The sequence below is a fragment of the Equus przewalskii genome, chromosome 24 (genome assembly GCF_037783145.1).
Source record: "Equus przewalskii isolate Varuska chromosome 24, EquPr2, whole genome shotgun sequence".
NCBI lineage: Eukaryota > Metazoa > Chordata > Mammalia > Perissodactyla > Equidae > Equus > Equus przewalskii.
The window spans coordinates 7,591,792-7,604,799 of record NC_091854.1 but is presented as its reverse complement, the minus strand read 5'-3'; the positions used below and the strand labels follow the sequence as shown (position 1 = coordinate 7,604,799).

The 13,008-nt window shown below is 38.8% G+C and overlaps 1 protein-coding gene across 7 annotated transcripts in view; it reads left to right on the top strand.

The window, feature by feature from the left end:
- RPAP2 (RNA polymerase II associated protein 2) overlaps window positions 1-11,401 on the top strand; it is a 72,324-nt gene extending 60,923 nt beyond the window's left edge. For 4 of the 7 annotated variants that reach the window (XM_070592665.1, XM_070592667.1, XM_070592669.1 and 1 more), the window contains 2 exons: window positions 7,723-7,872; window positions 10,793-11,401. In XM_070592665.1, coding sequence (XP_070448766.1) covers window positions 7,723-7,864 — 142 coding nt within the window. In that variant the 3' untranslated portion in view covers window positions 7,865-7,872; window positions 10,793-11,401. Of the gene's footprint in view, window positions 1-7,722; window positions 7,873-9,246 lie in introns of all 7 variants that reach the window. The other 3 variants (XM_070592668.1, XM_070592664.1, XM_070592666.1) reach the window with 2 other exon arrangements.
- Window positions 11,402-13,008: the final 1,607 nt, after the last annotated feature.

Here is a 13,008-nt window from a genome sequence, read left to right as displayed (position 1 = left end):
GTTATGTTGTTTTTTTCAAATTATATTCTCCAGCATATAGACTATTTGTGGTAAGCCATCCTTTTAGTGTCACCTTTAGAGGTTTTTATTCAGACTTAAAAGCACTTGAAGGAAATAAATTGAAACATAAAAATCTTTGGTTTTTACTCACTGCCAATCACATTTTCTATTATTTTAAAGGTATTTCCTATATAAAACACATTGTTAAATATCAACTGTGGTATATGATTGTTTTTTATTTAAGTAGAATTAGTTTTGGGCCCAGTTTATTGTGGTTTTGATATTCACTATTAGAAACTGCAGGACTAGAGGAGAGGCTTGAGTCCCTGTCAGTGTATTATAGGGTTGGAGTTGTTCTTGAATGAAAAGGTTTAACAGATAAGTGATATATCCTAATAATAGTGTACAGATAAAAGATTAAGAGGAAAGGAGGAGCTTGGGGAGTCAGGTTAACAAGGTGGGGGCGTGGTGTTTGATAAGATCCTGAGATTGTACTTGAAAGACAACTTAGATGTGAAAGATCTTATTTCATGATATCTTTATTTGGGGTGGGAGTTATGTTGTTTTATGTTTTGAAGTAATGAATTTATACAATATTTATATTCTGAGGCACTACAGTTTAGGGAAATGAAATGCTAGAAGAGGGTGTAAGGAAGAACACCAATCTGAATAAGGAGCAGTCAGACGGCGTCTATGAGGAAGGATTAAAAGGACTTGGAATTAATTGAGAACCATTTTCAAGAATATAAAGGAATGAGCCAGCCCTGATGGCCTAGTGGTTAAAGTTCGGTGCTCTCACCACTTTGGCAGCCCAGATTCGTTTCCTGGTTGCAGAACCACATCTCCCATCTGTCAGTTGCCATGCTGTGGCAGTGGCTCACATAGAAGAATTAGAAGGAATTACAACTAGGATATACAACCATGCCCTGGAGCTTTAGGGAGGGGGAAAAAAAAAAGAGGGCGAATCCTTCTTTGCAAAAAAAAAAAAAAGAAGAAGAATATAAAGGAATAACTTTTAAGAAATTGCCAGAAAGTTTCTGTGAAGGAGACAATAAAATTCTACAAGAGACATTTAGATTTTATATGAGGAACAGTGTCTAGAACTTAAAATTTATTCACCATTGCAGCATGCTACACATAGAGGTATAGAATCCCCCACCTTCAAGATCATGGAGATAGTTTCTTCACAGTTTTATGTAAAGGGACCAAATCACCTCATTAAGAAAAGATCTTGTGTCTCTTTCTTAGATCATTTAACTCTTAAGAGGAAGAGATTGAAAGGGAGTATAGATTCTAAAAACAGTTGAGTCCTTGTTTTGTGGCTACATTTTGCAACTTTCATTGACCTAAAAAGGATAAGAATACCCCCCATTCAAGAACAGTAATAACAGCTAGAAATGCACAGAAATAAAAGACCTATGTTAATTGGGTTGTAGATATCCTAAATTGCTCTTCCTTTTGGCCAATAAATCTCATCTCATTTAAAGTGAAAAGAATTTCCTCTCCTTTCACATTTCATCTGTGAAGATGAAGTACTTTTGCTCCTGAGGAAGGCACCAAGCAAATACTCCAGGGCCAGTCCTTTGCTCCAGTTTCCTCTGTAGGACTGGAAGGGAGTTAAAGCTACAAACCTGAGCCTGGTCAGTGGCACTTAGCACTACTCACTCTTGGCCAATCTTAGCGCTTCCCTGACAACACTGAGTTCCAGGACAAGTGGAAGTGAGGAGGGGAAATGCAGGAACAGGTAGTAGGTCTTGATTTAATGCTTGGTCTACCTGATGAATTTGAAGCTCAGCTCATCTCACCAATAGATGTTATGAAATATTCTGGCGGGAAGATGCTGCTATGTGCAAGCAGGAGTCAGGAAAATATTTCCTCCCTTCCTTCCTCTAAAAATGAAAGGAGGAAAAAACACTTCTAAGCACAATAAATAAGTGGCCTCTTAAGCAACTTCTTCATTCAGCAAGTAACTATTGATCATCTACAGTGTGGCAGGCATGAGGCACAAATCATTGCTGTCCTGACATTCACCTTTTGGATGGAAGATAAATGGTAAACAAGCAAACAAATAATAGAATTAGACAATAGTAAGGACTGTGGAGACGTTAAAAGACGTAAGTAGGTAGAGAGGGTGAGAGTGAGGATGGATTTCAGATGGGAGAGGTAACGTTTAAGCAAAACTGATTCACATGCAGGAGCCCACCATTCAGAGATCTGGAGGAAGAGCACCCCCAGGAGAGAAAACAGGCAGCTGCTAAAGTGAGGACAGACTAAACCTCAGTATAATTGAGGCAGGGTTGGGCAGCTGGTTGGAGTGGAGTAAGCCAGGGAAAGTTCTCTCTCCGGCTGGAAGATTTTATGAGATATTTTTGGTTTCTTAAGCATCTTCCAAACTTTAGTGATCCACTGTGCAAGAGATCTTTCACAGACAGACCCTGAATATCCAAATGGTTCCTTTGGATTTCTCATGTCCTGTTTTAATTGTTCTCATTATCAGAGCTATAGTATATAAGCATTATATTAGTGACTCAGTTACTCATTTTATTTTATTTTTTTTCTAAGGATTGGCACCTGGGCTAACAACTGTTGCCAATCTTTTTTTTTTTTCTGCTTTATTTCCCAAACCCCCCCGGTACATAGTTGTATATCTTAGTTGCAGGTCCTTCTAGTTGTGGGATGTGGGATGCCGCCTCAACGTGGCCTGATGAGCGGTGCCATGTCCATGCCCAGGATCTGAACCTTGGGCCGCCGCAGCAGAGTGCGCGAACTTAACCACTTGGCCACGGAGCCGGCCCCACGGTTACTCATTTTAAATTAGAATTGGCACGTAATAGTCTTCTAGTATAAGGGTCGGCCAACTTTCTGTAAAGGGCCAGATTGTAAATATTTTCAGCTTTGCTGGCCCTACAGTCCCAACTACTCAACTCCGCTGTTGTAGTGCAAAAGCAGCCATAGGATACCTAAATAAATGGGCAAGTCTGTTTTTCACTAAAACTTTACAAAAATAAGCAGCAAGCCAGATTTGGACCACAGACCATAGTTTGTCCACAGACCTGTTGTACATTGAGAAGTGCTAATATGGGGAAGCAGCAGTTTCAATTCTATAATCATTCACCAAATTATTGAGAACAAGCCTGTGGGAAATACAAAGATGGATGAATAAAATGCGATCCCAGTCTCCCACTGTCTGGTAGGTAGGAAATATATGTACAATTAACAATACATACTTTCATATTATTTGAAATATTTATAAGAATTTATTCATGTGATTGAAGCAATGAAATGAAAGGAAAATAAAAGGCCCAAAGAAATTGGATTTCTCATACAAATAGTTATTAAAGCATGAGACCAACCTGATCAGATCTTTGAGAGAGGATTGTGATGGTAATGTGGAGAATGGATTGGAGTGGAGACCACTTAGGAGGCTGTAGCTGTAGTCCAGGCAAGAGAGAACTCATCCGAATTAGGATGGGGCCAGTGAGAATGGAGGAGGTGAAATGGACTCAAGAGGCACTTCAGAGAAGGATCAGCAAGACTTGGCAACTGATTGGACGAAGAACATTAAGGGGTGAGAGTTAAAGAAGACTGAGGTTTCCAGTACCAGAAGGTTTGATGAAAATGAGAGGTCAGAAATTCAGGTTTGAATGTAATGTATTTGAGGTAGTTTTTGGACATTGAAAGGGAGAAAAATCCTAGAAAAGTTAGAGATTTGAATCATTGATAGTCAAAGCCATGAGAAGGTCAATATGAAACCTTAGGTAAGACCTATCATTAATGGGCTGGTGAAAAAAGAAACGCCAATAAGAGAGATTGGAAAGAATCCGGTGGAAGGAGAATCGTGACAGAGAGTGCATCCAAAGCCAAAGGAGGAGAATTCTAGGAAGGGAGGAGGTGATCAGGGACATCAAATACTGCAGGCAGCTGGGAAGAGAACTAAGAAGAGGCTTTCAGATGTGGCAAGTAAGAGATCACTGTTGACCATGAAAAGAACAGTTCCAGTAATAAGTCTTTGCTCGTCTGTCATTGGGCCTGGTTCTAAGCCACGTAGGGATTGTGTTGCTTAGTGTTTTCTGGTTTCCAAAGCCCTCTTCCGTGGTCACTGATAACAATAGCAGACTCTGGACAGAACCGTGTCTCCAAGCTCAGTGCAATGCTCCTCTGCATCAGATAGGTCCTCAGACTCCACTCAGCCTGACGACACGTATCATTAGGGCAGCATATACCCTAAAAAGAATCCCAGCAGTTAGTAGCATCTTGGCAATGGCTACAACCAACTCTTATCATTGACTAAAACCATAATAGGATAATAAAATGTTATGATCTTGCCTCTGATTCGTCTGTGCAAGTAGGCACAGAAGCCTCTTGCTACAAAGATGACATGGAAATTCAGCAAACGCTCAGTAAGCAGCCAGGCTGGAAGAGTGGGCAGGTAGTCAATTGCTATTAAGTAATAAGACATGTTAAAGTAGATGAGCCAAGGAATCAAAAACATAAGAATTATAGGTAGTCCTTATCCAACTTTAAATGTAAATCACTTTGGAGATAGGAGCAAATCATAATTCTTTTGAATGAGTCATTCATAAAATTATAATATACTATAATATACTAATATAACTAAGATTTTCAGGTTTCAGCATCTTTCTTGACATAATATTATTCATTATGACTCTAACTTGTCAAAACCACCCTTCATTTTTTTGTATTCATGAGCCTGGTGAGAGGATAATTTTAAAGAGAAAACACAATTTTTTACACAACTCTCCAAAAGCAGTCCACTGGATCACTAATGTTTAGAGGTACGCAGGAGCTATTAGAGTATTTATTCATGTATACCTCACCTGATTCCAAAAAGGATTTAAGTCAACTTGAAATTTTTAGAAGGTTATTATATATTTCTATGATCATTTACATTCTGTGTTAGGGACTGAGGGGTGGGGAAGAAGTCTTTCAGTTAAAAATTAAAGGGGAAACACAAGGGAATAAATAAGGTTAAAGGAAATCTCGTTGGCTAACTTTCCAGAATTATAATTATGCAACAACACCTAGGGCTCAAGTGCTAAGAGTAGTCAGGAAATCCTGGCTCCAGCTGCCTAAGGATTGCTATCTATCTGCTTGATGACTTGCTGCAGAAATCTCCAGGCCCCAAGTTGATATTCCTGTCTCCTAAAAGACACCAGACCTTGTGTGATTTTTCTATCGGCACTTCCTTCTGCCTGCCATCTTCTTGCCATTTTTATATTTGTGGTCCTCCACTTCTCAAAAGCAAATTTAAAACATTCTGTTCTTTCTGCATGTTCATTGAGGACTCAGTACACATCAGTTAGACTAGTAAAGATTAAATTTATAGAGTGCTCTACAGCCTACAAAGAATAAAAGCTAGCATATTAGCCAAGAGCATGGGGCTTTTTTGAGATAAATTGCCTAGGATCAAAGCCCAGACCTGCCACTTACTATCTTTGTGCCCTCGGGGAAGGTACTTCAATTTTTTGTGCCTTTGTTTCCTCATCCATAAAGTGGGAGCGATACCACATCCCTCAGCATCATTGTACAGTTAAAGGCAATAATTCATGCTTAGAACAAGTACGTAGTACGTACTCACAGGGAGCACATGGTAAGTGTTAATTGATATTGTAATCATTATCATAATTGATTTTTAAAAAACCTATTCATCTACAGTGTCCTACTTGAATTTTGCAGTAATAACTTTGAAGGAACTTAAGTATTATTGATTGCATTGTTGCTTTCCTTTTTTTTTCTTTTTTTGCTCCTAGCTAAAGTTTCTCATTTACCCTAGTTTTTCTTTATGAACAGAATTTTTAGGTAAATTTTTAGAACACATCTTATAATGAAGTTATTAATTTGTGGAATAATTTGGCCTAATAAATTTGCTAGAGAAGTGTTACTGTTCCTAAAATATTTTCTAGCCAGGGCAATTGATAGAACGATTCTCTTACAAGTTGTTTCTCTATAACTCTTCTTATTTTCTGCTCTCATGTGGGCACGCAGGTTGAAAAATCTAGCAGTCACCATTTACTTCTAATTTGAGGGTTTTTAAAACATACTAATGGCACTTTGAGATGTAATTGAGAAAACTTTGTTTTCATATATGAACCAAATACTGGTCTCCTTGAAAGCCAGAGAATTATTTCGAATGTGTCATATAAGTACCATTTTAAATATACACAAGAGCTAGGTTTCTATGGAGTTGACATATCTCATGCCTCCTCTGACTTCCTGGTTTTATTTTAGCCAATGTTATCCCATCTCCAATATCTTTGGTCTTATTGTGGGGAAACAGCAACTTTTTATTTTAAATGTTGACATCACCTAAGTGTGGGAGAAGCCAGGGTTGACTTCTGGGTTCCATCTCCTCTGTAGGAAGATGCCTCAGGAAAAGCTGGCCCCAACTGCCAGAGTTCACCCAAGTGCCCAGCTTGGGCTTGGCATGGAAGACTTGGGTAGTCCTATTTCCCAGTATGAATGCCTTTGGGGAACGCCTGCAGACAAAGCTCATAAAGTGTGTGAACCTAGTGCTCCATTCCCTAAGTGGAAAGAATACAGGGAGATGGGGAGGGAATACGCTACAGTGGTTTGCCCGTGTAGAACTCTGTGGATTTTGCTGGACTATTGGAGTCATCTGGTGTCCAGTTGTTGCTAAGATGCTTTCAGGGATATAGAGAATTTACCACCTCCTTCAAGTCCTGGCCATCTTTGGACATTTCTGACAAATTTTTCCTTTTACTTCTACTTTCTGTATGAGATGGCTAAGCGGGGAAGAAATCTGTGTCTCAGAAAATAGCATTTCCCATTCCATACTCACTACTGCGAAATTGCTGTGCTCTGATTTCTTGATTTAAATCGGAGAGTTATTTATATTTGATGTGCCCAGTGGCAATGACCAAGGTTAAATAAGCATCTGGAAGAGCTTTGTGGGAAGCGTAAGACTATTTGGGGGGAAAAAAATTTCTCCCAAAAGCTTTTCAGGAATGTAACTTGCAAAGGTTCTGTGAAGCTGGAGGTAAAAAATAGATATATTTATGAAAACTAATAAATCTTTTTATTATTAAATCTGGTGTTTAATCTTTAGATATTCACTTTTTAAAAATCATGCTTACAATCAGATTTCAATGAAAATTACTTTTCAGATGGTGTTACATGTAATCAGTCTTTAAGGGTATTTACTGGAAGTGGTTAGAGAAAAAAGCAGTGTTCCTTATGACGTTCATATTAAGTGCCTTATAAGTTGTAATTCATCTATATAGTGTTTTTTAAAATAAAAATGTTGAAATTTCATCTAAAAGGTAATCTTGTTTATTATTTATTGTCTTTTTTTTGAGGTGCTATAATCCAAATATTCAAAATAAATTATGTTTTAAAGCAATTCTGAGCTCTAAGTTTCTCTCCACAACCTCCTTTCCCCAAGTGGAAAGACTTCATTGATTTTCTTTTCTGAGCAGAATTTTGGTAGTTTTTGCTGGCAGGATGAAGAACATGTTATAGATTCAGGCTGTTAGACCTCTTTCCATAACAATGTGTTTGATCTTTCGATCTTTTTTTGAGATTTCTTTTTTGCCTTTATTAGTTAAGCCTTGTCTCTCTGGGAATTTTGTTACGTCAGAGAGACTTCATCATCCTCACAAAATACCCTCTGCCACGCAAGACGAGAGCCCCTTAGACCTTCCCATTTCACGGATGGGTATTTAATATTTTTGGTTATTTCAGACTGACTCCAATTCTGGGCATTCAGAAGCACTTTCAGGAAAATGTGGTGTTTACACAGTTTATAGCGACCCTGCTTGAAGAATTACATTTAAAGAATGAAGACCTTGAAAGTTTAACTGTCATATTTAGAACAAGCTGTTAACCAAAATGGTGAGTTGGATTGTGTTTTACTTTGATTTGCTTTTCATTTGTTGCCTGTTTGGATTCTTTTTTTGTATTGGAAATTTTTAAAACCAAGTACAGATCCCGAGATGTCCTCAGTTTGCTCAGGAAGAACCCGATAACCTTTAGTTCTCAGCTGCTCCAGTCACTTCCTGTCCGCTCTCATTACTTTGTGCCCCATCCTGCTTCTTCCTCCTGTATAGGCTACCACACTTAGTTCTATTTCTCGCAATCCAGGAAACTCCCCACCATCACTTTGTACTCAAACCTAGACCAGCCCGCATTTCCCATCTGATTAGTTTCTCCCCAGGAAGTAGCAATTTACTTCAACCAAACGAGCAGCAGTCCATTGAGAATGTCCTCATCTTACTCCCCTCTTCAAGGAGATCAGACCCAACCCGCCAATATCTTAGTCCTCCCACGTGCAGATAAGCAGGTGAATTTACAAGTCTGGTTTTGTTAAGTCCTGACCCTGCTCCTACTATCCTGAGTTCTTGCCTCTTTCAAAACTGCGCATCAGAAGGTCCCCTCCCTCATCCTGCCTTGATTGCAACTCTGCATCTCTTCCTCCCCTTACTTCTCACTTTGCACACTCTCAGGTGCTCAGATAGGTATTGATTTAATGTTAGAATTGAAGACATTCATCCTAAACTATAAATGAGATGCTCTCAGGAATTTTCTCTTTTTTTAACTTTCAATTATTTTTTTAAAATTATGAAAGCAATACAAGGTTGTTGTAAAAATTAAAATTAAATACAGAATTGCATATAAAATTTTTTAGAAAGGAAAATTCCCCCCTCACCTGTGCCTCCAATCCTGTCTCCTTCCCAGAAGCACACTTGATGTGTATCATTTTATATTTTACTTGAATTTTTGTTAAAAAAAAAAAAGGAAAAAACCTTCAAGCAACTCTTTAAATATATGAGAGGGATATTTGAGACAGGTATTGTGGCAGGCAAGGAAGAACAGCATCCCTCTATTCAGTCTGCTGGAAACAGAATATAAGGAGTCAGCACTGTAACTGCCCCCACTTAGACTGAGCCACCTTTACAAACGACCCTGCTCCCCCGAGGACCCTGGAAAACAAAGGCTTTCACTCAGGGAGTGAGCTCAGCTCAGGTTCACCTTTGTAAGCATCAAGGCAGGGGCCCTTCTAAGAATATATTGAGGTTGGAGTTTTGTTTTATCGAGCTTCAGGTACAGAGGATTGAAGTAATCACACTACTGAGGTCATGACACCCTAACTGCATAGGTTAAAAAATTCCTTTTCCAGATAGACTGAGAACAGAATGCCTAACCAGAGGTCCTTCCAGACCTGCTTTAATGAATAGGTACTGAATAAGAATCCTTTTTTTTTTTGAGGAAAATTAGCCCTGAGCTAACATCTGCTGTCAATCCTCCTCTTTTTTGCTGAGGAAGACTGGCCCTGAGCTAACATCCGTGCCCATCTTCCTCTACTCTATGTGGACGACGCCTGCCACAGCATGGCTTGACAAGCAGTACGTAGGCCTGCTCCCAGGATCCGAACCGGCAAACCCCAGTCGAACTTAACTGCTGTGCCATGGGGCCAGCCCCAAGAATCCTTTTTAATTAGCATATTTTAAACTTGTATGCAAACAGATGGTGTTAAAGTACTTTTAAGGACTTTCAACAATAGATATTTAAGTGGATTTAACAGCTCCCCTTTGATCATTGTTTATTTACATTATTTGTGTCAGTAATCCAAGGAAAACCTTTGACTAGACTTTTTGTCAGTATTATGAGATTCTGAGTGAATGAGGCTTTATTAAATAATTTTCCATATGAGAAATGGAGATGGTTGTGTGTAGGTGGATGGATTTTTTTCCTCTGCATGAGTTTTGTAAACCATAAGTTCATTTGAGTGTAAAGATTTTAACCTTTTAGCCTTTTTAAGATTAAATTACTGCTAGCTAGTATATGTAAATATGCTTTCAGTTGCAGATAACAGAAAAAAAATCCAGCTCAAACTAGCTTTTCTTATGGTGATATATTAATTATCTTCTGCTACTTAAATTACTCCAAAATTTAGTGGCTTAAAACAACAAACATTTTTTTATCTCATGGTTTCTGTGAGTCAGGAATCTGGACCCTGTTTAGCTTAGGGCCTCTGGCTCAGAGTCTCTCTTGAAGTTGCAGTTAAAGCTCTGCCAGGGCTTTGATGTCATCTGAAGGACCACTGGGAGGTCCCCTTCCAAGCTCACTAATGTGGTTGTTGGCAGGATTTAGTTCCTCCCTGAGTTGGACTCAAGGCCTCAGTTTCTCACTGGCTATTGTCTAGAGACTTCTCCCATTTCTTTGTTTTGTGGGCTGCTCCATAGTGCACCTCACAACTTGGCATGTGTCTTCCCTCAGAGTGAGCAAGTGAGAGAGGATACCCAGTATGGGAGCCACAGCCTTTTTGTAACTAATCTCAGAAGTGACATCCCATCACATTTGCTGTATTCCAGGACTAGTTAGAAACTAATCACCAGATCAGCCCAGGGTTGCATAAAGGTGTGAATACCAGGAGGCAGGGATCATGGAGGGCCATCTGAGAATCTGTCTACTACAGGGGGCAAAATTGTCCAGTAGTTCATTACCACACTGTCCTGGTGAGAGTGTTGAACTACCCACTCATTGAGGACACCCCTGAACCAATCCATGTGGCCATGAATGCAGTGAGCTAACCCAATCATTCTGGCAAGGGATGGGGGAGAGAGAAGAGGACTGTCTTGTTGACCCAGACCCATCAAGGCCTACCCTTTGAGCTGAATATGAAGCTGAGTCTATTCCTCCCAGACCACTATTGCTACATAATGAAGGAAACTGGAATGTATATTGGGAAGAAAACACAAACTGGTAAAATATTTTAGGTGTTTTATTCAAACTGTCCTTTTTTGCTTCACAGGTATAATCCATGAAGACAAAATAGAATATGAACTTCTATTCACCATTTCTGGAATTCTAGCCACAATGATGGTCTGGTGGTGACTGATAACTAGCTTTGTTCCAAGAAAGACCTTTACCTCTTAGATTTCAACTCCCTGCCTCCCCGTTCCTAACTGTACAGAGAGACTTCCCCAGATAGAGGAGAACCATTTATTCCAACAAGGACAACCAAGTTCTTGCATCCCTAGCTATAAGACATAGTATTTTTATTTATTTGAAAATGAAACGAAGTCTTAAGTTGAAACTCGAATGAATATTCAAGAAAATATAATGACCTCTTATTTTTTCCTGAATGATTCCAACTATCTTATCAGTTGACAAAAAAAAGTTGAGAAAATTCTGATATTGGCCTCACAGTCTAAACTCTAGATTCTAAAGAACAGTAAAGAGTTAGGTCAATAAATGCCATCTAAGGTGAAGCCCTTTCAAAGTCTAGTCATTATTCTTTTAAAGAAGCTGACTGTGCTATAAAATGGTCCTGAGCGATGTGGTGAACCTCACAAGTCCAAAACAGGAGTATCCCAGAGCTTTCTGGACTCAAAGAAATAAAAAATTTTTAGAAGTGGAATCTGCAGTTTGTTATCAAGAGGGACAATCACTAGAATTTACACTATTTTTCCGAAATACATATCAAGCATGCAAGCTAGCAGGGCCTCCAGAACAGTTAAGGGGAGCCTCAGACAATTTGGGGAGTTTTACTGAAGGACCAAGAAACAATATAAAATCAGATGTATACTCTTGGACATGGAGGAAATGACAGCTGCTAACATTGCAGCCATGGCAAGGGGCCAGAAAGTAGCCTGGTGGAGTAGGGCGGTCAGTGGGCAGGAAACCTACACATTCAACAATATGCAAAAGTCAATTGTGTTTTCTTATACTAGCAGTGAAAAACCCAAACATGAAATTAACAAAACAATTCCATCCACAGTAGCATCAAAAAAGAATTAAATACTTGAGAATAAATTTAAGAAAAGAAGTACAAGACTTTTACAATGAAAACTATAAAACATTCACTGAAAATAAAGAAGGTATAAATAAATATAGAGACATTCCATGTTCATGAATTAGAAGATTCAGTATTGTTAAATGGCAGTCCTTCCCAAATTGATCAATGCAATCCCTATCAAAATCCTAGCAAGTTCTTTTGAAAAATTGACAAGATGATCCTAAAATTTCAAGGGAAGTGCCCAAAAATCCAGAATAGCCAAAACAATTCTGAAAATGAAGAACACTTCCTGATTTCAAAACTTACTACAAAGCTATAGTAATAACGACGGTGTGATACTCATGAAAATAGGGATAAAGATCAGTAGAACAGACTTGGAAGTCCAGAAGTAAACCCTCATATTTATGGTCACTTGATTTTTGACTGAGGTGCCAAGGAAATTCAATGAAGAAGGACGGTCTTTTGAACAAGTGGTGCTGGGACATTTGGATATCAGTCACAAAAGAGATGAGTTTAGGCCCTTACCTCCTACCATATGCAAAGATAAATTCAAAATGGATCAGAGACCTAAATGTAAGAGCTGAAACTATAAAACTTTTAGGAGAAAACCTACATGATGTTGGTTTAGGAAAAGAGTTCTTAGATAAGATGCTAAAATCTCAGTTCATAAAGGAAAATATTAATAAGTTGGACTTCATCAAAATTTAAAACGTCTGTGTTTCAAAAAAACAGGAAAATAAATTGACAAACCACAGACTGGGAGAAAATATTTTCAAATCGTATTTGATAAAGGAGTTATATCCAGAACATATAAAGAATTCTTTTTTTTTTTTGGTTTTTTTGATTGGCACCTGAGCTAACATGTTGCCCATCTTTTTTTTCTTTTTCTTCTTCTTCTTCTCCCCAAAGCACCCCCAGTACGTAGTTGTATATTTTAGTTGCAGGTCCTTCTAGTTGTGCTGTGTGGGATGCCACCTCAGCATGGCCTGATGAGCGGTGCTAGGTCTGCGCCCAGGATCCGAACTAGCGAAACCCTGGGCCGCCGAAACAGATGGCGCAAACTTCACTCGGCCACAGGGCCGGCCCCTAAAAAGAATTCAAAATAAGACAACTCAACTCTAAAATGGGCAAAAATTTGAATAGATATTTCAGCAAAGAAGATACACAAATTGCCTAGCATATGAAAAGATGCTCACCATCACTAGTCATTAGAGAAACGCAAGTTAAAA